The following is a 26,360-nucleotide window of genomic DNA, read 5'->3' as shown; positions in this document are numbered from 1 at the left end:
ATATAGTTTAAGTTCACACCTATTTTCTCTGCTCTTAACTTTACTTGACCAGGTTAACTGGTTTTTATTCTTGACATCAACAATGCATTTTATTCTTGATATTAACTCTTACAAATTGTGCCTACATAGTCCTTCATTAATTTCTACTTCTACTCCTTTTAGTTAATCGATGTGATACTGAGAAGCCCAAAATTGTATAATATGAAATAAAAAAACCATAATGATAAATATGAAAAACAGAGATGCATGTGAAATTTTAGCATCTTACTCCAATATCCTTACCTTTTAACTGTTTAATTTTTTGCACTTCATTAAAGAAGCTCCTTTTTGGCTAAGAAATTATTGCCTTCATAACACCTATTCTGGGAAATTCATGCTTTAGTGTATCATTTACCATTTCATGAGCAAAATATCCCAGTTATGTTCATATGACCAAATTGTACTTAACTAGAACACATTCTGGTCCCTACCAGAGGAAGTGTAAGAAAAAGCTTCATTTTGAAATAAAATCAGAACTGTTTCCCAGTGAGAGCACAGACATACTGCTGGAATCAGTATATAAGTCACGTAAACCTTAAAAAGCAAGTACCTTAAAAAGCAGCATCGTGGTGTGACTTTTCAGTCTTACCTACCACGAGGATGCTGTCCAGTTAACTGAACGTTTAAGTGTTGGCAGGAGCACACCTAAAGATGAGTCAATCATCACATAGTCACTGAAGCCAAGTGTATTTCACCTTTTCGGGAATGTTAACCACATAAAAGTGAAGAACTTTTTGAAGCTACTCATTTTGTTTCCCTCTGTGGTTAGTGGAGTGAAACCACTGGGCATGATCCTTAGCAGTTCATTCTGCATTGTAGAATTATGTCTGAAATAAGTGGGATGAATTACCTTTCAAGAATGTGGATGTTTCTCCATTGGCTCTGTCTGTGGTGTCAACCACTATCTGAATTCAGAGAGCAATTTTTAGGAGGTTAAAGTTATCATATAAGATACATCCTGCCCTTTGTGCTAGCTACTGACAGTAACCTCAGGCCACTGATTTGCTTTCTATATAGTGTTACACAGTAATGTAACACGAAGTCTCTCATAAACAGTAGCTTTGTACATGAGATTGAATATATTGTTTCAAAAAAGGCCATCTCCTCACACAAAGCAATTTTTCAACAGATCACAATGTAAAAAGTTACCAAATCTTCTGAAAAGTCTGTTTGTTCTGTTTCATTTTTTTTTAGCAAAGCACCTGCTACTTTTTCCACAAATCAGAGAATCACAGAGTCATTTAGGTTGGAAGAGATCATCGAGTCCAAGCATTAACCAAGCACCTCTGTGTTCACCACTAAGCTGTATCCCCAAGTGCCACATCCACACATTACTTGAACACTTCCAGGGATGGTGACTTCGCCATTGCCCTGGGCAGACTGTTCCAATGCCTGACCACCCTTTCTGTGAACAAAATGTTTTGTAAAATCAAATCTAAACCCACTCTGGTGCAACTTGAGGCCATTTCCTCTCACTTGTTAATTGTTCTTTGTTGTGCTCCTGAAATGTTTGTTTGTTTTCTAAATTCAAGCTTAAGTTACCCTTCATGGGTTATTTGCACCAGATGCTAATTTGAAAAGTTTATCTCTGTTGATACTTTTCACCTGAAGGCAGAAGAACTCGGCCTATCTGCTCAGCATCTGGAATCTTCCACGTGGAAGCAAATTTTAAAAATCATTGTAATATTTAATACTGGTTATTTTTAAAAGGCAAAGATTTACATATGATCACAAGTGGAGAAAAAATTAGACAAAGCCAGAATTTCATTAGAGAAAGGAAATTTAAGGGACTTTTATTTTAAGGCTGGAATGTAATTTTAAGCACAACCCAAAATCTGTCACTCATAGGGAAAGCATTCAGTTTTTGATAAGATATCTCAGTCCCATGGAAGATCATGAATTATTTGAAAGTGATATAGTTAACTGGTTTACTTCCAGCAAATTTCCTCTACTGCTGATAGCATTTCAGTGCCTGTGTCCATCCTGGACTTGCCATCTGTGATTTCTTTGTTCCATGCAAGAGTATCCATAATTTTTTGGATGTTGTAGGCAATGAAGTCACCTAAGCAATGAATTATTTGTAATAAAATAAAGTACCTCATAGATGAGGAATGTTTTCTTACATGCCATGCTGAGACATTCAAACCCATTTAAACTGATGGGATTTCCACAGATCAGATAACAATTAATATGGATCTCATGATCATTGAAAAAGCTGAATTTTCTTCTGGGATTCAGCTGGCAGATGAAGACTTGTAGCTGGTGACTGTTTATTTGTAGTCACATGTCCAGCCTCCTTGTAACCAGCAGGGATGTAGTGGGAGCAGCCAGCGGAGTCTAAAGAGGGAATTCAACTATCAAAATGGCACTTCAGTTTTGGAATATGTGAAATCACACTCTAATTTTCATTGGCTGTAGAGTAGATCTCAGTTGTCTGCCAAGGGTATCTTAGGCCTGTGCATACCTTCAGTATGGATACCAGCAATATAAGCACCTGTGTTTAAGTGTCTTCAGTTACTTCCCACCCCATCACTTCAGACATTCTTCTTTGAAAAGAAAATCCCTCCTTTACAGCTTTCTGTCCGTGTCTACGCATATGTTGCCATCTCAGATTAAAAATATGTCATCTGTTACACACTCTTCTGCGATCAAGGAATATCTTTTTACAAATAATGAGTGTTCCCAAAGATCACTCACTGTGAGTTTGACTCTTTTGACAACCTCAGGAAAAGAGGAATTGTAGTGACATTGAACAAGCATTGAAAAAAAAAAAGGTGACAAAAGCAAGTCCCTTAAAGAAGTACTCTGATATTTTCTGAAGTCTTAAAGAGTATTTCATGACATCTTAACTAATTTGTTGGTTTAACTAATCATGTTTACTTTACTTTCTAGGAATGACTTTGAAGAGTATTTTGACATTTTGATCACAAATGCTTTGAAACCTGGTTTCTTCTCCCATACACCGAACCAAAGACCTTTCCGAACTCTTGGTAAGTTGCAGCTGTAAGTCCCTTCTCATCTGCTTACATTTTTTTTGTGGGGGGGTGCAGAGGAGGAAATTAAGGCAACTGAACACTGGCAGTGGGGTGGGAAGTGAAGTAAAATTCTGTTACGACTGAGGAGCACTGAGAAATTAAAAATTACAGTGTTGAGGACAATTAAAAGGCAGATCTTTGACAGTAATTAAAATTACATTGGAGCTCAGATATTGCATCTGTAATGAAAAAGAATCTTTTTCTTTATTGTGCTCACAGGGTCATGCACAGAAAACGAAATTTAGTTCTGGGAAAAAACAAAGCAGAAATATTTAAGGAATTTAAAGGAAATTCAGAGAACTGCACAAATAGAATTGTAAAGCTGAAGGAAAGAATTTATGATGGAAATCTGACAGCATTAAGTGTGTTTACTTTGGCTAAATAATGACAGAGTAGGTAAAAAGGAAGTGCCCCTGTACCCACTTAATTAAATTAAAACCATCTGGAACACTTGGCAATGTTGTCCATTCAGTAATTGGTTGTAACACAGGAGGTTTATAAGAGCAGTGTTCATTGAACTACAAATAACAATGTAACATTACTGAAGACAGTTAATTTTTCCATGTTTTGGTAAATACCTTTATGATTAAGTTACCTGAAAAGTAATCTTATAGCCAAAATAACTTAAGTCAGCATACTGAACCATAGTTTATCATTTTATGACAGGAAAGTCAACATTCCAGCTCAAAAGAAATTTTGCTTGTGGAACTTTTACATTAAAACTGAAACAAGCAGCAAAAATACATACTGAAACTACATTTTAATGTTTCACATATTTATATGGGAAAATAAGAAGTGTCTTAGGTGTGATTTTTAAAGGATTAGTTCAAATAGATTCCAAGTTGACAATTTGAGAAAAAAGTAATCTCAGAAGGGAAATTGAAACTATTTGTATGAAAGGAGAGAGGGGAGTAAAATCATAAAGAGTGAAAAAGGCTTAGTTCTGCAACCATTTGATTTAGTTTTGTATAAGGCAAATTGAAAATAAAATGTAATTCACTTTGGTTGTGTTTTAAACAATTTGATTAGCCTGACTTCCTGAGGAAATCCTGCTGTGTCCCTCTGTCAGTAATCCAGCCAGCAACTTTTGGACCTGTTGGACAGCTTCAGTGAATTTAATAGGCAGCCAAAAAACTCCAAGATACTTTGATGAAGTGGGGGTTTTTGTACAAAAAAAGGGGAGAATAGAGGGAGAAGACCAAGTTACTCTCTCCATTGATAATATGTAACATTGGCATAATCGCCACATTACACTGTAAGGACCAATTTTCATGAAGCTGTTTCTTTCTCTGCTTTCAAGCAGGAGCAGCATTCTCTGGAGTCCTCTTATTGACTTAGTGGTTTCCATTCAGTTTATATTTTGACAATGCAGAGGGGTTCAAATGTTGGTCAATCACTCATTACGTTAATACCTTATTAATGCAAAATAAAATGTAGTTTCTGTTCAGGACACTTCACTATGTAAATAGATAAGAGACACAAATGTAACTAAGGCAATCATCAGATAAATAATTTGTTGAAACTACTAACCTAGCAGTGTATTTTTTTCTTAATATGTTTGTATTCCAATGACAGTAACTAGTTTCCTCTGAAAGGCCAACTACAACATTCAAAGCAAAGACTTGGACACATAGGACAGGTTTTTAGAGGCATGCTTAAAAGTACTGTAGAGCTTATTTAAGAGTACGTGAAGTTTAAACCATAAAAGTAGCAGCATTTATATGAGAAAGTGCCCCAAATAATAATAATATATTTCTATAATTTTTATTTTGCTGCCCTACCTCTGTTTTCCTCACAGCAGCTGAAACAGTGTATGGTGAAGCTTCTAATATGTTGATAGAGAGCAGTTTTCCAGTTTTCAGATTTTTTTTAAGGCTTGCTTTCAGAGCCACTGAAAATTCAAAATTTCAATTTCTAGTTTCTTTCTTCCTGTTGGCACTACAGACTTCAGGCAGAAGAGTTTGGCCGCTGTGCTGCAGATCAGGGAGACAAAATTTCCATATTTTTCATTTGAAAAAGTGAAAATCTATAGGTGGACATCACAGTAAATATTTTCTTAAAGCACAGAGACTAAACTTTTGCTATGGTAATTTAGGGGAAAAAAGCTTGTTCTAGGAAGAAATGTGTTGTAGAAAATGAACTGAAGTAACTGCTTATCATTGTTACCCATTTCTCCAGGTCTGAATTTCAGCCATGTTCTTCCAACCATCAGTAGGTCTGAGATGTAATAAATTCCTAATTATACCATATTTTGTTGTGTTTTAAATGGACATAAGGCACAAAATATGGAATGTGTTCTTAATTTCAAAAATTCCAAGTGTTGCATTGTGTACTGGAGCTAAATGTTATTTATCTATAACAGGACTTCTGCTGCAGATTTACTAAAGGAAAGGTTTTGAGGTTTACTGAAGAGAAGGATAAATTCTTTTCAGTGAATAAGTTCAAAAGGCAATTGTATTCAGTAGGCATTTGAAGAAGAACAAGAAACAGGATGAGATGACAAAGGAAGCATTGTCTAGAAATGTGATATTGGGTAACAGCTCTGAAAAAGTGGGTTTTTTTCAGTAGACGAGTAATTTTAGAGCTAATCCATTTTAAAACCATGAAAAATTATTTTAATTGTCCAATTAAAATTGCATCACTACTTCATTTTTGTTTCAAGATGTGCATCGTTTAAAGCAAATAAACACTGTTTGAAAGCCTAAAAGATTTGTATGACTGGGGCACTGAAAAGCACAATAATTATTTATTTAATTTTGCATAATTGTCTTTCAAAATACAATTCTGTTATGGAAGGAACAGTTTACATGTATCTTTACAAATTTTAGGACATCTACACTTACTTTGACCTGGCAAAATGTTTTTATAATTGGGGTAGCAAAGTAGCAAAGCATGTGCTTTTATGTACAGCATAAAAGTACATAAAAATACCCTCAGACTTTGCTACCATAATATGAATACTCCATATATTATTTGTTATTCACGAGGTTGTATTTTCTTTTATGTAGGGAAATTCTTCTCATGGTTCTTCAACGTATTAATAATATATTGAACTACAGGACGTTAAGGATCTGGTTGAAAATGTTTGTGTAAATCCTGTGTTGACAAGGAAGGATTTTCTTTGCTTTCAACAGCTACATCCAGCTTAAAACAATATCTCATTCCATGAAGGGCTTGAAGGAATATAAATAGAAAATACAGTTGTGAATTATATGATAATCTGCAATACGTGAAGATTTCTGTAACATTTGACAACAGAGCTTTCCCTTTATCACATCACTTTTTAATGCATATCAAATTACTAGCCTGACTGCCAGTCCTGATCATTGCAAAATATATCTTTTACAATCCAAAATTATAATTGAAATGCTAAAGATAACCCTTAATTCCCTGGAAGCCTTCTCTAAGTCTGTATTCACAGAGAAGTCCGCTTGGTCTTAAAGAAGGCTTATATATATCTTTTATTTTCAGTTCAGGCACAGCTGTCTTTTCTGATCTGGTGTTTTGTTGGTTGTTTTGGGGTTTTTTTCCCCCATAAATTGAAAATATATTGTTGGCTGTTCAGTGTCTGAATTTAAAACACCCACTTAAAAACTTATGTATAACCTCATGTGTATATGCATGTATCTGTACAGGCTGGAAACAATCCTATAGATGGAGTGCCGGGGAATGCTACATTTCAAAGCCTGCTTTCAGTTACACTTCCAGGCTGTCTGCCTTGTTCCTGAACTTGAATTTCTGTCCATCTTAAGGTGCCTCTGCTGCAGAATGTAGCTTCCCATTCAAGAAACTTTCAGTCCTCTAATTTTTTATGATTTTGTGATGACTGCCTTTTTAACAGTTTTGTGCAGAAGCTTTTTTCCTCCCTCATTAGTTCTTCTCCGCCCTTCTGAAAACACTAGAAAATTCTATAAGCTGAAAGGACCAGTTAGAAAAGAAAATAAGGAGACAGGATATAAAACACCATACCTCTGGACTGAAGACCATGTTTGGTTATTAGGGACTGCAGGACTTCAGAAGGTGGTGATCCCATGTCTGCCTCTTGAGTTTTCTTTTGCCATTTTTGTGAACTGAGTTTGGCTATGCCAGAGATGGGCTGGATGGGAGCCAGGGAAGGGGGAGCATGGGAGCAGGTAGAGTGAGAGCAGAGCAGTACATGGAGACATACAGAGGAAAGGGATTTCACACTGATGGGGTTTTCTGAATTTCAGGTCTTTGCCTTTTGTCTTCTACTGTTGCTTCAAGGAGGACTTTTGCAATAAGGCTAATGTGTCAAACATGGCTTAAAATGATGGACTCGTGTACTGGGCTGACTGGGGCTCCCAGCTGGCCCTCCAGCCACAGCAGGGGATGCAGCACTGTCCTCACAGTGGTCTCAGAGCTCAGGAAGCTTTTTGCAGGGAAGCCCACAAAGGGCTTCATCTTGAATCTCGCAGGAGGCACAAGCAGAATAACAACAGCGCCAGCAAAGAGCACCTGTGTAATCTTTTCCTCCAGTGGCTCAGGGTGTTCCTTTATGTAATGCAGCTGTGCTTGTTGCCATTCTTCTGGAGATGGTGCCTCTTCTTATCAGTCTGTGTGGATATATTCTATAACAAGAGGCCACATAATAATGCATTTTTGCTGGGATCTTGTGACAGAGCATCATGTAAAGGTTGCACTGGCTGCATACTGCATTATTCAAGAGCTATCAAGTCTATAACCATTTCCTTCTACAAGAAGATGCCTTTATATTGTTATAACATCTCACAGTGCCATATGGCCCTTAAAAGTCATGCTACTCTTTTTAAGAGAAATGATGTTTAATAATTCTTTGAAGTGTATTGGCGCTGTGCTTTCCAGCTATTTAGGAAAGAAAAAGGATTATAACTAACAAGTAATGGCATTTTGTACTCTAGTTTTCAAAACTAGATCTTCTGGTACCTCACCAGATCATGGCATTTAGAGTCTCTTACTGCTCTAATATCAGAAACAGGTTCTGTAATAAGCTGGCAATAGGAGGTCCACTGTTAGGGAAGGGATAAAGCATCTTGTTCTATACCTAAGCCACCACTGAGAAATAACTCCTTACTCTTAGCCAGGGATTTTCATTTTATTCATGGTTTCTGAGAAAAAGGAGTTTCTTTTTAAGCAACTGGTTAGTATACATGATTATATAGACAGATCTTCAGTGAAAAATTCTGACTGGTTTTAATTTTTATTATGAAAAACTATAAGTATTATGGAAGTACCTTATAATGGTGTGACCTTCCTTCAGGTGACACCCTCTTTGGCAGCATGATTACTGTCTGACTCCACTTTCTGAAAAGCAGGCTAGAGCAGGCCAGTAGGGCTAACAGTAGGAGACACATAAATTTCATCTCATATACCAGGGTTTGTTTTCATACAGATATTCATACTCCACTGGAGAAGATTGGGGATTGTTTCAAAAAATCCACAATGTCAGGCTTCTTGGATGAGTGTTTCAACTCCTATCATTTGTTTAAATTATCTTAGTCTAAAACTATTCCACTTTGTGTACTGCTTTGCAAAGATATCGCCACTCCACGGATTTTTTTTCTGACAGTGTAAACAGCTGTCTCAGAGACTTCTGGTTTCCTGATATTATTTATGTCCTGTAGACAAACATTTAAAAAATCAACAGATGTTACCTTGTAATGAAAGGGACCTACTAATTTATCTTTTTAATGTTTGCTAGATAGTGCCTGTGTGTAATTTGAAATCAACACTTGGGGAATCATTTAAGAATAGAGGTGATCATTTCCTATCATATCATCAATGTTTGTAATTTATCCATGGGATACATAAGATGGGAGTCTTTTAACTGTCCTGATGGGTTAAAAATCTCTTTTCTCACAGTTAAGTTTTATTTCATTTTTGATAAACGTAGTCTCATTGATTGGTAACAGTTTGGATTTTGGGTTTTACATGTTCAGTACAAAGTTCTGCGTGAAAGCATGAAAAAAAGGTGTGAAAAGCAGAATAAAGTTGGGCCAGCTTTCATGGCCATGCTCACATCCTTTTGCAGAGCAGGTTGTTAGTCACAGGCTTCAGTCTTTCTGATAGTTTCCAAAGTCCTTGGCTACCATATTTGATGGTCTTTGCCTCATAAAAACAAATGCTTTGTACAATTTTGTTCTATTACAGAGATAATGAATTAGAAATTGAAGACACACAATTGATCACTAATTGGCAGTGTATCATTTATAAACCTTTTGTGAAATGCAAGAGACACTGCAGTTTGCCCTGATAGTGTGTGTATCCACTGCTACAGTGGCATGGTTAAACTGGTGTAAGTTTGTCAAATTGTGACTAGTAGTTAGACTATGTGGAAGCCAAAGAATTACTTTCCCTTGCAGCACATTCTCTTGGCAATCCAAGCTGGGAAGCCATTCCTTTTCTTAGGAAGAAGAGTGGTGTGAGTGTGTTTTGTTCTGTTTGTTTGGGGTTGTTTTTTGAATGGGCTTTACTGGTACTTGCTCCAGAAGTGCTGTGAGGCCAGTTTGTCATCACATCATTTATACAAATTTATTTATACAAATGACGGGTTTCACTCAGGCATTTTACAGCACATCATAAGCTGGAGGTTGAGCAGCAAAGCTCTGCTTCTGTTTCTACCAGGAGGGCACCGTGTTGGCCTGACTACAGCAATTCACTGTAAACCTGGAGCACAGTGATGGGATTTCAGCTAATGCTGAAAATGGCCATGGGAGGTACCTGGTTATCAGCTGAACTGGCCAAGGGAAATTGGGTTTGGTGCTCCTTCTTGAGCTCCTTTGGCTCAACCATATTAGCCAGAAGAGCCACCAGGACACAGGCTAATTCTTTAACATTTACTCTGTTTGCATAAGCATTGAGGATTATGCAATCTCATGGTGTGTGCGGGTAGGAATTTCCACCCATCTCCTTCTGGAAACCTCTATCAATACTGCAACTTCAACCACGTTTGGGTCTGGCCTAGCATTCTCAGAGATATTACAACCTCAGCAGGCTGGAGAGGAAAAGATGGGCCTATCACTGCCAACACAGAGAAAGTCTGTGGTATAAACTTCCCCTTGATTAGATATCTGAGTATCTGTCCATGAGAGCCTAGCTACATCTATGAGAGCCTAGCACAGCACGAAACAACTTCATAGGAAGATAGTCCCCATTATTTCCATTGTTGTTCATAAACAATTCCTTGTCTATTTGAAATTATTTTTAAAAGAAAAAAATTAAACCGTGTTTGAAGTATGGCATCTCTTTGTTACTGAGTATTGAGAAGAATACTGAGCTGTGGATGCATTCTCCAATGCCCATCCTTCTTTAAAAGAAAAAAACTTATAGTAAATGTGTCAGGTCAAGCTCTTTATATGTTTGCATAGTGTTCAAAGTACCTCGGAGGATAAAAGGAATAAGAGGTTATTCATCCAAAAATCAAAAGTGAAAAACTGAAACTTGCTTCTGCATAAAGACAGCAGGGGTTGCTTCAGCTGATTACCTTTGATATTAAATAGCGTCTTTGGCACAGAGCTGATAAGAATATTACAGAAAACTAGTTCAAAGAAAGTTAAAACTGTTGCTTTCAAAAGCATAGTATCTACAATATTCCTTTTGTTAAAACTGGAAAACATTTCTAGCGTAATTGCCAAGTATTCCAAAACAGAATTCTTTGTGTATAGAGAGTATATTTTCATTTTTAAAAGGAGTTACCGTAAGTACTACAATAACATCACTACACAATCCTAGCTATTGATTGTATCATGTTATATTCAAGGCCTTGAAGGATAAAGCTCACACCTCTTTTCTTTAAGGTATTGTGCAAGGATGTGATAAGAGTCAATTTCTGTCTTCAAGGAGCACACAGGCAGACCAGATAAGCAAATGGTAGAAAAACAAAAGCACTGGCTTTTCTGTTTGAGCTAAGAAGCCAAGATATTGAATGACCTCCCCTGAATTGTATCTCTGGCAGATATGCATATTCACCTAGGATATCTAATGTCCTAATCCAGAAGCAGTTTGAATAAGGAGTTGTCAGTCTTGACTGTGAAAATCCTTTTAAAGCCCTTTTTAAAGATTTAGCATAATGGAAAAATTGACATTATTTCAATTAATTCTGCTAGATTTAATTTTTATGGTTCATTAATATATCCTTTATAATTTCAAGTAATTGGACCCATGAACTTTATGTGCTCTATACTGAAAAGAATCAAATTATTCAATAGTTATCCAGTAATTATTTCAAAATATTGAAAGCAATAAGCTCAATTAGTTGTATATTTTGAAAGACAGGTGCATACCAGTGGTTCAGGCCATGTTTATGTTTCATTTTAATGAAAGAAACTTCCTTCATAGAAAAGCATGTCAAATGCCTTGAAACACACACGCCATGGATTGGGAGGTCATTAAAAGTCAACATCTACAGAAAATCCTCAATCATAGTTTTGTGATCACCTTCTGGTATTGTTTATTGTCTTTTACTTCAGGATGCTAGCAGAGAGTAGAACTGTGGTACAGTCTGATCTGTATTGTACCAGAGAGATAAGACAGGGAAACTGCCACACTTAGGAAGCCAAATTAATAAAAAAATGCAGCTTCTTTTTACAGCAGAATGAGCTAAGGGCCTGTCAACCCAATCCTCTCCTGCCAGTGGGTGCCCACAGAACATAAATTGCCATAGCCTAAGTCTGTATCATCAAAACCAAAGCGCCTAAATGACCACTTTGTATTCCAGACAAAACTGTGTTCAGCAAACAGTTCATCTGGCTTAAGGGAATTCTTCTCCAAGAAAATGTTATTAAGAGGAGATTATTTTTTTCCTTCATATTCTCTAAGAAAAACAGACAACATTTAGAAGCAAAGCAGTGAGCACTCAACTTAGACTACATTTAGAGTGTGATAATAATATGTGATGCATAAAAATGCTTGGGATTTATGGAAGATTTTACACTGAATGTGGAGACCCAGTTCTGTATGGAAGACAAAAGCAAATGCACATTTCTATACATGAGCAAGGCTTGCCAAGCCTACTCTTAGCCCTGAGATTAGCTCAGCTGGTTAGAGCATGGTGCTAATAACACCAACGGGTTTGTTGCAGCAGTAATAGCACCCATTCAGAAATAATACCTTGAGGTCTCATGTTTATGTTTCCATAGAAATGCTAAAGATCGCCTAGCAATTTTTTACAGATTGATTCAATACCCACAATTCTAGATTAGAAGTGTGGAATTATGGTTGTGAATGCCTTTTCACCTTCTTCTCTTGTATATCTCCCAGCACATACAAGAGTGTCCATCAAGACCGTCCATGACTGGGGGGAAAGAGCTAAATTGAAAATTTCAAAAGGCTGAAAGGAATACTAGAGAGACAGACCATGCACTACTTAACAGCTGTTCTGGCATTAAGAGAATACATACTTCCATTTGATTTGTTTTGTTCAATTTTATTATTAGATGGTTAAGCAGATATATTTTATTTTGTCCATGTAATAATAAATGCCCCACTGGAAAACTTATAAATTTATGTAAATTATTACCAGCTCTATTACTGTTTCTAAGTAGGATGTTACACCATTTGTAGCTTATTCAAAACCTGGCTTTTTTTCTTGCCAAATCTGTATCAGAGAAGTGGATCATTTTCAGAAGCTACTTTTATTATATGGAGTTGCAAGCCTCTCACTGTCGTGGTGTCACCCCAGCCAGCAGCCAAACTAATTGAGCTTATCTCCAGCAGGGCTGGAGAGAGAATCAGAGGGAAAAAGGCACAAAACTCATGGGCTGAGTTAAAGATCGTTTAATAGCAAAAGCAAAATCTATGCACTGACGCAGAACAAAACAATTCACAGCCTCCCATGGGCAGGCAGGTGTTCAGCCATCCCCAGGACAGCAGGGACATCACAAGTAACAGTGACTTGAGAAAGCAAATTCCATCACTGTGTCTCCCTTCTTCCTCCCCTCTCTTTATATACCGGGCATGATGTCAGATGGTCTGGAATATCCCTTTGGTCACTTGGGGTCACGTGTCCCAGCTGTGTTTCCTCCCAAATTCCTATGGCACCTCCAACTTTCCTTGGCAGCATGGAATTACTAAGAGCAGGGAAAGCCGTGACTCTGTGTAAGCTCAGCAGTAACAAAAACTTTTCTGTGTTCGTCGCTGTGCTCAGCACAAACCCAAAGCACAGCCCCCTACTGGCCACTCGGAAGAAAATTAACCCTCTCCCAGCGAAACAAAAATTGCCTCAGAATTACGTTTTAAGGTTGCTGCCATGTGTCAAAAATCACAGGTCTGTGTTGACACAATGAAGTACCAGGAATATCTAGGGAAACCACGGTGTGTAGAAGCTGCTCTGGCTGTCTATCATTTATCCTCAGCCACCTCCCACTGCAGGCAGTGAAGGGCCAGCAGACCTGGTCTGTGGAGGGCTTTGCAGTGCCCAAACAGCAGTGCCTACACTGCACAGGAGACATTGGCCCAGGGCTGTGCTTCCTATTGCAGAGCCTTCACACTGTTTCTGCACCTGGGTCTGAGTGCTCATTGCTAATTACAGACCTGCAGTGCTGATCTAGAGCCCCAAGGAACCCAAAGGTCTTGCAGAAGTGGCACAGACCCTATGGAACATGGGATGCCTGAGGGATGGATCAGTACAAATTTGTAAGCTTTACTGGTCCACTGGCCTGTGAGAAATAACTTCACGATATAGTTCTTAAAATGATATCAAAATCCAAACAGAATTCCTGGAAGAGAAATTACCTGTGAAATGGAGGACTTACCAGTGTGACTTTGCAGGGGAAAAAACATTCTTTGACATATATAACGTGTGTAAACAATACGTGATAGAAGTAAGGGATTTTATTCATTCTTATTCTCCCTGAGGTTTTGTTCATCTTTATTCTTCATGTAATTGTTTTCATCTGTAAAGTTCGAAAGAAGTAGATGATTAGACGGAGAACCTCATAAAGAGTTACCTTGTGATTTGATTCATAACCAATTTGGAAATTTGTAGTAAAGCAAAAATAAAATTGTATATGGTACATTCCTGGCAGAGCGAAAGCTGGCAACTGATGCAGAAAGCTTCCCTTCAGCATAGTTTCCATGAATCTGGATGTGCTGGTTTTGATTAAGGAGCTTTAGAGTTCTCTTGTGTGTTCTCCAAAATTTCAAGCTTTTATTAAGGTTAGTCTGTAAAATGGTTTTTGCAAAAAGCACATTTTGCTTTTTGTACTGCAGATCTGCTATTGGAAGAAAGTAGTGAAAGGAGCCCTAGAAATGAGCTGAGAACATGTGGAGGAATCATAACCAAAGCCTGGGCTGAGATCTGCTTCAGTTTGATATGACAGCTGATCTCTGCCTCAGTTTTCCAGTTTCTAAATACTGCAGCTTACATGATGCTTATGAAGCACCAGGAGAACTGGACAGCCGTAAGTGGCAGAGGAGATCTACAACAAGCAGCAGATGTGAATTTATCACCCATGGGGTAAATATCAAGTGTGTAGAGACTCACCTTGTTCAGGAGCAACTCTGCCTCTCCCACCAAGTACAGGGCAATAATAGTTTAGAGCATATAAAAATGGACATTTCTTGGCTGGTAAGGGATCGTGGGACATTGCATTGTTTAGCTGAGCCTAAGTCCTCCGTAGCTGAAGTTCCAAAAGGAATTAGTTCTTGATATCAGAAAGCTCAGAAAGAAAAGTGATGTACCATCTTCTTCCTCACTGTCTTTGTTCTTCAATCTATTTTTATTATTCATATTGGGCTCCAGATGTCTTAAACTTCAATATGTATGCTGCACGTTTTTCTAGGCAGAGTTAGCGACCCCCAGACTTTTTCTCTTCATTAGCAAACATGTTCATTCTAACTTGATTCTTATCTGCTGTAAAACCACTTCATATATTATTACTGTCCACAGATTCCAGTGGCTCTGTGATACTGCCAGACTAAGGCTGAATGCTCCAAGATTTTTATTTTTTTTTAATAATAGTAGCAAGAGATTTTTATCTGTGAAATTCCTGCATAGAGAGATCTGGCAGAATGCTCTTGGTTCTGAGAAACAAGGTAAAGCACATTTTCAAATAAACACCCAAGTGGTTTTGCAAACCACAGAAAATGCACAGATAAGGAACTGGAAAGGTAATCACAGATTGGCTTGGGCTAGAAGGGGACCTTGAGGATCATCTAGTTCCAACCCCCTTGCTGTGGACATGGACACCTTCAGGTAGACCAGGTTGCTCCAAGCCCCAGCCAACCTCCGGGGAAGGGGCATTCACAGAGTCCCTGGGCAACCAGTTCCAGTGGATCACCACCCTCACAGTAAAGATTTTTTTAATGATATCTAATCTAAAGCTACTCTCAATTTAAACCCATTTCCCATTGTCCTGTCACTGCATGTCCTTGTAAATATTCTTCTCCATCTTTCCTGTAAGTTCCCTTCAAGGCCGCAGTTAGGTCACCCCAAAACCTTTTCTTCTCCAGGCTGAACATTCACAATTCTCTCAGCCTTTCCTCATAGAAGAAGTGCTCCATCCCCCTGATCAACTTTGTGGCCATCCTCTGGACTCACTCCAATAGGTCTGTGTCCTTCCTGTGCTGAAGATCCCAGACCTGGATGCTGTGCTCCAGGTGAGGTCTCAGGAGAGAAGGATGTTGTGGGGGGACTGTGTCAATGGCTTTACAGGAGTCCAGATAAATTACATTTGTAGCTTTTCCGTTATCCATTGTTGTAGTTACTCCATTACAGAGAGCCAGTAGGTTGGCCAGACAGGATTTTCCCTTGGTGAAGCCATGCTGGCTATCTGGAATCACCTCCCTGTCCTCTATGTGCCTTAGGAATTGTCAGAGGAATAATTTCTCTTTGACTTCTTCAGAAGACTCTTTGCTACAAATCTTTCATGTTAGTCTTCCCTTCAAAGGAAAACTAAATATACTTTGCCAGAAAGGAATAGTTTCCATTTTTACTTGCCATCTCCAGCCCAGTAGCATTGTTCTGAGATTTAGTGACTGTTTCACATGTAAGAACTCTTCCTGTTTATTAGAACATTCATTTCCTAACTTTTTTCATTTTGTTTATTAAATATGAAGTTGTACTGTATCTCAACAGATCCTACAGGAACAAGGTTTCATGTTGATTTTCATTATGGTGTTACCTGACACACGTGGCTCCTTAGCAGACCTTAAACAGCTTCCTAAATCTTTGCCAGTAGTTCTAACCCTGTCTTTGTCCCTTTGAATTCATCCATGACTGTGATCCACAGGGCCATGAAATTGTCCCCAGACCTCAAGAGTGAACTTGTTGTCACATCTCTGTCTTCCATCACATACTCACACCTTCTTCTTTCCCTTCTTTTGTAATGTTTTTATCTAGAAGGAATAGTAATAATAGAAAATGCAGTAGAGACTGTAATAAAATCATTCTCATTGCAAAAAAAAATGCAAAATCACCACTGGGATTCATTGATGATATATGAATAGAGAGATGACTCCAAGGGGAGAGTCTAAAGTCAGTGTTAGGTCCCAAACCCTTTTGGTGCCTCTTGAACATTTTCTTTAGCAAAGGGAGAGAAAACATAAGACAGAAAATATATCAGGAAAAAAGTGTATTTGCTACTGAACAAAACCATCCAGTGTGACTGTGGATATGTTTCATATTCTTTCATATCTATGATTTTGAACTATTAGTGGCAGTTACTATATTTTCTAAGAGAAAATGGTCCTTAACTATTTAAGGCCATTATATTCTAATTAAATATTTTTTCTTTGATTGTTACTTGAAGTGCCAAGTATTATGAATAACCTATAAAAATACTCACTATTTAATACATATATGAAGCAATGCCAGGGTAGTGTCTTCCCTGACAGCTGTATTCAAATGGGTTTAATGTCAGTATGATTTTTACATGTGTAATGAAATGTTTCTCTGCTGCCACAAGATAAAAGGAATTCTTGGGCCAACAGAAGCCAGAACTCATCTCTCAGTAGTCTCAGATGTTAGCTTTTATTTCCGGAGAAGAAGGGCATTCCATTTTCCTTAGAAATACTGGGTTTGGGTGGGGTTCTTCTTTTTAATTACTGAAGCTGAGCAAGGCTTTAATATCCACTATCTACAGCTATACTTGTACAATTACTAACAGGCAGAGAGCTGTGTGGGTTTGTTTCTTTGTTTATTTATTTTTAATTCCCAAAATTATTTTTCTGCATTTATAATCTTAAGTCAGTCCTTAAAGGTTGATATAAAACTGTGCCCCTTCAGAGGCAGCCAATATTTGGAGCTGGAACATCAGACAGAATAAATGAATAAAATTAAAGTAGAGATTTGAGATAGTGTAATAAGATAGGGAAAAAAGAATGGGTTTATATATACTTATAAATCATAAGTCAATCTAATTGTATAAATAGTTTTCATATAAAAGTTAATGAAAATGTTTATTGTGTATTCCAGGTAAATCAGTATGTGCGATAACTATGCATGCTCTTGTCTCTTATGCAATCATTATTCCCTTTGAAATAACGTATTTTAGGGAATTGAAAAAATGGAAAGATAAGGATCCTTGCAGCAGGGTCCCTATATTGCTTTATGGAGGTACTTTTCTTCAGAATCAAATTGTCTATTCCAGTTTTCATACATATTTTATACCTGAAGTATTAAGATACAGGGAAAAAAGTTATTAGTTTTCCTGTAACTGAGGATTAAAGAACTTTTGGGGTTTTTTTGGTCCTTGGGATTGTTTTTTTTAAGTCTAAGGCCAAGGTAAATGATGGCAGGGAGGTTTCCCCCGTTATATTTGAGTGTCAATTTTCAGTGGTGAAAAGCATGGTCCAAGAACAAATTTGAATATGCCTTATTGAAAGGAGGTAATACTAGAGAGACTTAAAAGGTTAAGATAAACTGGAAGACTGCAGACTACAGTGCAAAGAAGATGCTTTGTGTGTCTCACTTTGATTTTGAGAAATTTTTCTGAAGTGACAGGTTAGGTCAGAACTGTCTGATGGCCTTCATCTCATCTTCTCTGTTTCCCTCTGTGTTCTACTTCCACCTCATGTACAACATCTATGGACAGGTGCTTGAACTGAACTGTATATTCCTGGAATATTTATGTCAGGGTTTTTTTCCTCAATTACCTACCTTTCCTAAATTATTCTAATTGGAAAATCTTTCTGGAAGAGCCTGTCTCTCTCCATAATTATTAAGGGATCTCTAGGAAGATTGTTGTACTAATTTTAACATTATTATTTTTCTGAATATTAGAAGTTGCTCCTTTATAAGGCTCTGGATCTTTTTACAAAACTAATGAGATCCAGAATAAAACTGGTCTAGAGAGGGAATTTATTTCTTTCTGTACCATTTAGTACCTTTCCAAGATCCCAGTTTAAAAAAACAAACAGAACAAAAAAACTCTTACAAAATATGTGCAATGAAGAAGTGAAATTATGTATTTATATCCCCCCTTACCCCTGCAGAGTAGAAACTTTCTTATTTATAAGTGCAATTAAATAAAATTATGGAAAACTCTTCCCAAATTTGCACATGAACTACCATTAAAAATGAACTTGTAGGAGAGTCATTTTCCAAAAAGTGATTTTTACTTTCCTGAGAAAAAAAATGGCTTTGCTTGTATTTCATCATATCAGTGCTTCAAACAGAAAGGCTTTGTTAGCCAGACTGTTCCTGGGAAGACAGAAAGTTAATGCTTTGACAGTTTTGAAAACGAATTACTTAATCTGTAGGGAGTGTTATTTTCAGTTCCTGTAACACAACAATCAAAACATTCTAGCGAAACATATTTGCTTCTCTAAAGAAACTACTGATTTTCTTATAAACAAGTAAAACTTCAGAGAAACTTACTTGCTGACGTCTCTAAAGGAACTACTGATTTTCTTGCAAACAAGTAAAGCTTCAGTCTTATCTCTACAAAGCCTGTTGCTTGGCATGATTTAAGCAGTAAGGCAGACTTTAATAAAAGGTTTAGGTAAAACTAAAAAAATAAAAACTTATTTTTTTTTAATTTCTGCTCAAAGGATTCTGTGGGTTTTATATATGCCCAGAGCAATTTGAAAATACACTATTTTGTACTTTAGTCTTACAAAATAGTGGAAGGACAGAAGCCCTTCCAGAGAAAAGTAATTGTTAGTAAAGTGACAAACAGTACTTATGAATTATTATTAAATAGTTTTGGGGTTTCTTTTTTCCACAGGGTAGTATTTGTTTTTTTGCCTCAGCTTTATCTGTGGTGTTTTTCCAGAGCAATGCCAGCTTTTGTAGTACTGTTATTTAGTCCTCCATATGATCAAACACATGTATGCTGGGATTGCTAAGCATAAGAAAGATCTATCACTGCCTAAGTAAATTTTGAAATCATGTTTCAGCTTTCAAAATTGAATTTTTACTTTGATTAGTCCAGCCTCCATCTCACCAACCATAAACCACCCCAAAAGAGGCAGAATGATGCCAAGGCAAGAAGGGGAAGTGATCTTCAGGCTTTCTCTGGGGAAAGAAAAAGCAAAACACAACAGACTGGACAGCCAAGAATGGAGATGGCCAAAATCACTTTGGGAAGCCTTAACCTTTCATTTCAGCACATCATGTTAAGGGAATAATTTGTTCTTTATCATTTCCCTGCAGTCAGACAGGGCACTGGCAAGTGCTGATGCACGGGCAGATGGATTTCACAGCTACTTCCAGGGCACAGAAGTAATTCAAGGATAGCAAAACACACACTAATACCTGAGTGAATCCTGGAAACCACACAGCAAAGTTGATTGGTCTATACACAGGAGTTTGGGGTGATACCCTAAGAAAGGTGCCCATAGGGTATGAAGTTTTACTTTCAGGAATCTTGTAAGTGCTTGCTTTCTTCATGGAGAACATGCCCCAGGGAAACTCTACAGTTTATATCATCCCATCTTGTTATACTTCTAGAACTGGAAGAACGCACCTGTGCAGGTCCCTTTGTCCTTGTAAAACGATGCACTTTCCTGCCCCGATTTCCCTTTTGGAAAGGAGTTTGTCTTTCTTAAGTGAGCTCAAAATGCTGTGTAGAATCAGACTGTGTTTGCAAGTCTGGAACATAACCTAGCTTTTATATTAATGCCCTCAGGGTCTGAAATGGCATTCTTTGAAATTGCAGAGAGGTGTATCAGTGTCACAGTTGTGGACCATAGAATGGATTTGTTTTACAATAACCCTCATGTTGGTAACCAGAGCTTCATGAGCCCATCTGCAGGAGGTGCCTGCAGGCAGAGGGAGCCCACTGGAGTTGCCCATGGGCAAGAAGAGGCAGGAGCAGGTACAGGCACGAACAGTGACAGAGCTGACAAGTTTTTCATCCTACTGCACAGCTCAAAGGGAAAAAAAATACCAGTAAACCTAATTGCCATTCTAACTAGCTCTGTGTGGAAATGGGTTAAAGGCTGTCCAGGGAAAGGCAGAGGGACAGGCTGTAGGTGAGCTGCATGGACATAGACGTTAAACCCAGCACACTTTTGGCTGGCAGAGCCTCTGGGCACTTGGAATTGCTTTCTTCCCCTGGTGTCTGCCCAGTCAAGTTGATATGAGCTGTCCTCAGGCTCTTTGGTGAGTCACTAGCAGGTCCTGGCCTCAATGTGTAGCGAACTCTCACTGCAGGGCATCCAGCTGGAGGAGCAGCAAGGGGTGGTGCCTCAGGGGTGGTGAACTGATGAAAATTAACCTGGGTATAGGTGTGGCTCAGTGTAGGTGAATAACTATTGAAGCATAAGTTTGCCCTCACTTCAGCTTCTCTTAATCTCATGCTTCCCAACCAAGAGCACTATCCCATGGTCTAACAGTGTAAACACCAGACAGGCTGGGGATGGATCCCCAGGTTCAGGCCCTTTCCATCTCAGCAGGTATAACCCATAAGGGGACACTGAGCAGATGGCACTAAGCAGGCTATACAAAGTCTTTCCCAAAAACTGACTCTTTGCCAAAGTAAATTACCATCAGTTGTCATTTAAATGAGAATAAGCTTCAGTGATTACTTTTTGCATAATCATTCAGAATGAAACCAGATGTTCCTCAGGCCATGTTTTAAAGCTGCAATGTACGTTTAAAGGTAGGCAAGAAAATTCTCACAAGAAAAAGAGATATTGAGTTTTGTTAGTGACTTGGTTATCTGAAAAACTTATCTTTTATTGGTGATGAAAGTATATTTCTGAATTGGAAACCATTTCCCAGCTGTTAGACAAAGCTATATGGAAATTGCCATCCCAGCAATGTTACTATTGCCCCAGCATGAGTCAAGCTTTCGTTGTTGTTTTCAAAAAGGAACAGTAACTTCCCCTCAGGAAGACTGCTTTGAATCACAGTTAGGTTTGGGCAAGTGTTTATACAGAATTATTTTCTGGGTTTAATTATTTCAATTTTACTTGCGTGGTACCTTTACATTTCTTGACGTGACACGTTTTCAGTCTGCAGCCAAGAATCCGGTTTGCAGTGTTATATGAGGCTTCTAAAAGGAAGCAAATCACTCTCTCTATATCATTAGAGAAATTCTTTTTGGTTATCCAGTCTGTTTGAAATTGTCAGGACATCTCCTTTTCCTCCTAGCTTACAAGACCTAAAGCATCCCTGCCTCTGTGTTTCTTCCTGCTGGAAGAATATTTATAGCATTTCTGACCTTTGAATGAACTTTTAAGAATCAATAACAGCAAAGTGGAAAGAAGGTCAGCAGCAGTTTTCCTCTTGACTGAGTTTAGCCAGCGTTCATCTTGGAATATCTAATATATATTAGGAACTACCATAATCACGTTTATGCAGCATTTTTGCAGGAAATTTTCAGATTTCTTCAGTGCTGTCATGTAGCTACTATCTGAAGGATACAAGACCAGAGCCAATGGTGTCATTGATGGGTTTTTAAGTTGTTGTGTATCAATTTTTACATGGCAGAACTCCTACAAAAAGCCCTGAAAGGTGGTGCTGAAGAATAATTTTCTTAGCTGTATTTTGCCACTGGACAAATATAAGTGAATTACAGTGAAACTGTTCTCGTTAATGACTTATCACAACTGAAACACCATCCATTTCCTTCCACTTCAGATTACATTAGTAAAATTGATACAGTCACCCCTATATGTGTGAGAACAAGCAGCCATGTGAGATTGTTCAAGATTTGTCCATTCAGAGTTCTTATCCCTATGACCCTACATCTCTAATATTTTAAAGGACCTTTCCTAATTCCTCAAATTAATGACACTCCTTCCAAATCAAAGTGTTCCCATAAGGAATTAGACATCTCAGTGCTCTTTGCTGCCTCCTTCTAAAGAGGAAATTAATTTCCCTTTATATCATTGCCTAAAAATGAAGTTTCTCACTTAACTAAATCCTTTCTTTCTCCATAGCTGGCACCCCAGAAAATTCTTCTTGCACTGTCTTTTGCCTACCACAGGCTCCTGGCCAACTAGTTCAGATTGTAACTGTGTATTAGAAGCCTGAATTCAGAATGCCTTGAGTCAAGTGAGATGAATCCCATTGCTAGGGGTGACAGTAATAGCTCTCACAGAGTGAGCAGTCTTCTACCTTGTAATTAGAGTGAATTGTTGCAGTCAGGACTTCCCCTCATACCATTCCACAGAGGTAGCGAGCGGGGTTTTGCTCTTTGTTGGAGCCTCCTGAAACTGCTGTAATACATAGGGCTTCTGTTTGCAAATGCAATGTCATTATTCAGAAAAGAGCTCATAAAAGCTTAATTTTTCTCTGGTATTTTCCTGATTGACTGAATGGAGAGGCAATGACAGCTATACAAATCTTCAAAAATTTCAAGAAACTTTATGGCATCTCAAAAGAGTTGTTTTCCTAAGTTTCTTTTTCTATGTCCATGTCATTTGAAGATTGTGTCTACTTGTTCAGCCAACCATCCAAATATGTCTAAAAATACAAGGAAAATAAAATAAATTTACTGTTATGACAACTTCTGTTTGCTCAAAAGTTGTTTGATCAAGTTTCAATAGTCAGGAAATTAAGATTTTTTTAATGGATTCTTTCATATTTATTATTATTATGGTAATTAGTATTACATTCCTGAAGAAGAACAAAGGAAAAGACATTTCCACACAAGTTCTACATGAATTGTTAATGTCGACTTTGAACTTCCTTGTTTTCTCCTAGTTTATAAAATACCCTTAATATAGAATTGTTTTGTCTCTGTTTCTTCAAATTCATAAATTCATAATATTAAAGAATGGTTTAATTCCTCTCTCTATGTACCCGTTTCCCTCTTTTGCTTCTTTTTAAATTTCATTCAAAGACCAATGTATTGCACTATGTACTTCAGTGCTCTTAAACATAAAGCTGTCTTAGCATTTCACTGTTCTCCAAAATTTGCATTTCAGCTTTCAGCAGTCTCTAACCAAGTAGAAGTTACTCTTTTCCTCTTATTCCTAACACATTTTAAGTACTTTGAAAAATTATATAAAGCAAGAGAAAAACTGAAGTTCTGATTTTACACCTAAGTCAGATCTAAATACTGTATTGGTTTCTAACTCTTCTGTCTCTAGAATAAAATTAAGACACGTTTGAGATTAAATAGCAAAATCAACATTTTGTTTCACCAGTTCAATAGACAAGACATTCATATTAATATTTCTGATGAAATTGTAGTTTATTGGTTCATTGAGGCTACTGTTTTGGCGCCAGCAAGAAGCTAGAGTTCATCTGGTAATGGCACTTGGATTTGAGAAAACAACAAGGTTACGTGGACACGGGGACAGATCCATGCTTTGGAACCAGCCAGAGACAAAGCCTGTGGGAGAGCAGGGTGATGACCAGGGAGTTCCAGTTTCTGCTGATTTTTTCTAATTTGCTGCCAGAGTGGGTACATGTCAGTGCAGATTATACCACCACCAGCAGCATTGAGGTTGTTGTCCACTCATCATTTGTCGCTCATTTTTTCTTCAAAACTGGATGATAACTGGAACTGCTCATTGTTTGTGCTGATCTAAGGCTGATGAATGCCCTTAAGAGCTACTTCAGTTGTTTTGTCGGGTTTATGTCAGTGTTTATAAACTGTGGGTAATTTTTGTTCATGGCAAGGTACATGCTGTCTCTTACAGTCTGTTTTATCTCGTGGTTTCACCTTCATCTGTAACAGCTCCATCAGCCTGGTCTGTATGGCCTCCTGCATTCACTGCTGCAGAGTTTGGGTGGCAAAGTCCATGAATTTAATTCCTTAGGTCTTCTTCTGTAGCTGGTGCATACAAGGCCCAGCTGCATCTTTTCTCACAAATGTCTGCCTACCCCCAGCTACCAAACACCTTGACTGAATCCACAGTCAGTACTAGAACTTGAGCCAGACCCTGGAGCTGGTTTAATGTCAAAATAGACCAGCTGTGCACAGGCAGCTTGTCACACATCTCACAAGTGCAGGAGACTGGGCTGGTCTCACTAACAGCATGCAATTTGGCTTGGTGATTTCAGAAAATGACGAGGAGCAGGAGGCTCTGCTGTCCCTGGACAAGCCTGGTTGGTATTCCCAAGGTAATGCTATCCAGCTTTATGATCTACTGAAGAAGATGACTGGCAAGTTGGATCCCAAGGTATGTTGTGAGAGCAAATCTTTCTGAAAATACCCTGTTTGACTCAAGAATTCACCAGGCAAACTTTCATTCAAGTTATTGATATGATTGGTCACAAACTTCTGTTCTGGTTACTCTTGCTGCTGTCCAGCAGCCTGCAGCCCAGAACTGGAAGTAGCACATTTGTCTTCTTATCTGTAGAATATGTAAACTTTCTAGATGTAAACTTTCTGTATTCATGGTTAAACATTTCAGCAGCTTTGGGAAGAATCAGGTTGCAATCAGGAAATATCCCTGAGGAAATAGATCATAAAGATTGAAAGATGGCATCAGTGAAAACTAGGAATGTGTTAAGTACAGGTCTGGATAGGTGAAAATGCCACTAAAGATGGTGTAACAGAATTTTTCATAGCAAATAAATTCCTCCCTGGGCACAGAAGGGTTTTGAGTCACCAAGAAGAATGTTCTGTCTTGTTTCCAGTGTAGCCTAAAACTTGTTCCAGTTTAGTATATTTTTTGGTAGTCTTTCTACTGCTTCCCATCAGGCTATTTCTGTCAGCCAGAAAACTCACACTTCCTTTTGCTGGTCCCAATTAGGCATCCCTTTCCAATGCCCCTGGAGGGTGAGAGCAAGGAGGATGTGTGGGGCCAGCCTTTCCCTTATGGAGCTGGTTGAAGATAAAACTCCAAACTTGACATTAATAGGATCTCTGCATGTCTTGATCAAGTGTAAACATGGAGGAATTTGTATTAGGTCGTTTCAAGGCTCTTTTTCTCTCTCTGTGAAATACAATTTGCTTGTGTTTTCCTCATATACAATGAACTTCTAATTTGCTTCTTCCTTCACAGGTTGTTTATTTTGGCGACAGTATGCACTCAGATATTTTCCCAGCTCGTCACTATAGCAACTGGGAAACTGTCTTCATCTTAGAAGAGCTTCTAGGGGACAAAGGTACAGTGCCTGCGAAGGCTGAGTCTGAGCCCTTGGAGAAGAAAGGAAAATACGAGGTAAGGGTTCCTGCAGATGTTTCCTGGAACAGAATAAAGTAAATTACAAATACCTGCACTAAGAATGGACCTGCTTGTCTTACCAGAGTGCTGGCAGCATCAGCATCCCCCACAGGTGTATCCTCCTTGTCCTACCAGAAGGATGCTCTTCTGTCCCCGCTCAGCAATGCATGGGTGACACAGCATCTCTACTTGGAGCTAAGCCATGGGTCTCAGAAAAGGAGCTGTATGTACTCTCCTTAAGCAAGAATCTTTTTAGTAGAAAGATGCCTCCATCCCACAAGGAGAAATTTCATGCCCACTTATCACAAGTCCAGCACCTGAACTCTGCTGGGTTTTTGACGTTTCCCTGTGTGTTGTGGCCAACTGTAAACACGGAGGAATTTTTATTGCATTGTTTTGAAGGTTGCTTTCTCTCTGTGTGAAATATGGTTTGCTTGTGCTTTCCTTATATACAAAGAGCGTTTAATTTGCTGCTTCCCTCACAGGTTGTTATTTTGGTGACAGCTGTGCTCAGATAAGAGGGACTGCTTCAAAATCTGGCCCAGTGCAGACTTACTGATAGTTACCTCAGATAAATAATATGGTTTTCAGGCTGATCACAGTTGGGAAGCAGGGCTTTAGCACTGCTATCACCCTTTAATTCTCCAACAGAAGGTGGGAAGTTACTATGGTTTATCCTTCCTCTGCTGCCAAAGAGCAAAGTAGGTAGAAACAGCACTGAGGTGGATGATGAGGCAGCATTGCACCTCCAGCATGTCCCATGTAGGTAGGAACTAC

At 38.3% G+C, this 26,360-nt stretch overlaps 1 protein-coding gene across 1 annotated transcript in view; it reads left to right on the top strand.

The window, feature by feature from the left end:
• Positions 1-26,360, top strand: part of NT5DC1 (5'-nucleotidase domain containing 1) — a 124,459-nt gene that overhangs the window by 81,516 nt on the left and 16,583 nt on the right. The window contains exons 8-10 of the mRNA XM_014879285.2: positions 2,932-3,029; positions 24,475-24,593; positions 25,422-25,580. Coding sequence (XP_014734771.1) covers positions 2,932-3,029; positions 24,475-24,593; positions 25,422-25,580 — 376 coding nt within the window. The remainder of the gene's footprint in view (positions 1-2,931; positions 3,030-24,474; positions 24,594-25,421; positions 25,581-26,360) is intronic.

The sequence above is a fragment of the Sturnus vulgaris genome, chromosome 3, assembly GCF_052056855.1.
Source record: "Sturnus vulgaris isolate bStuVul1 chromosome 3, bStuVul1.hap1, whole genome shotgun sequence".
Classification (NCBI taxonomy): Eukaryota; Metazoa; Chordata; class Aves; order Passeriformes; family Sturnidae; genus Sturnus; species Sturnus vulgaris.
This window is presented reverse-complemented; position numbering and strand designations above follow the sequence as displayed.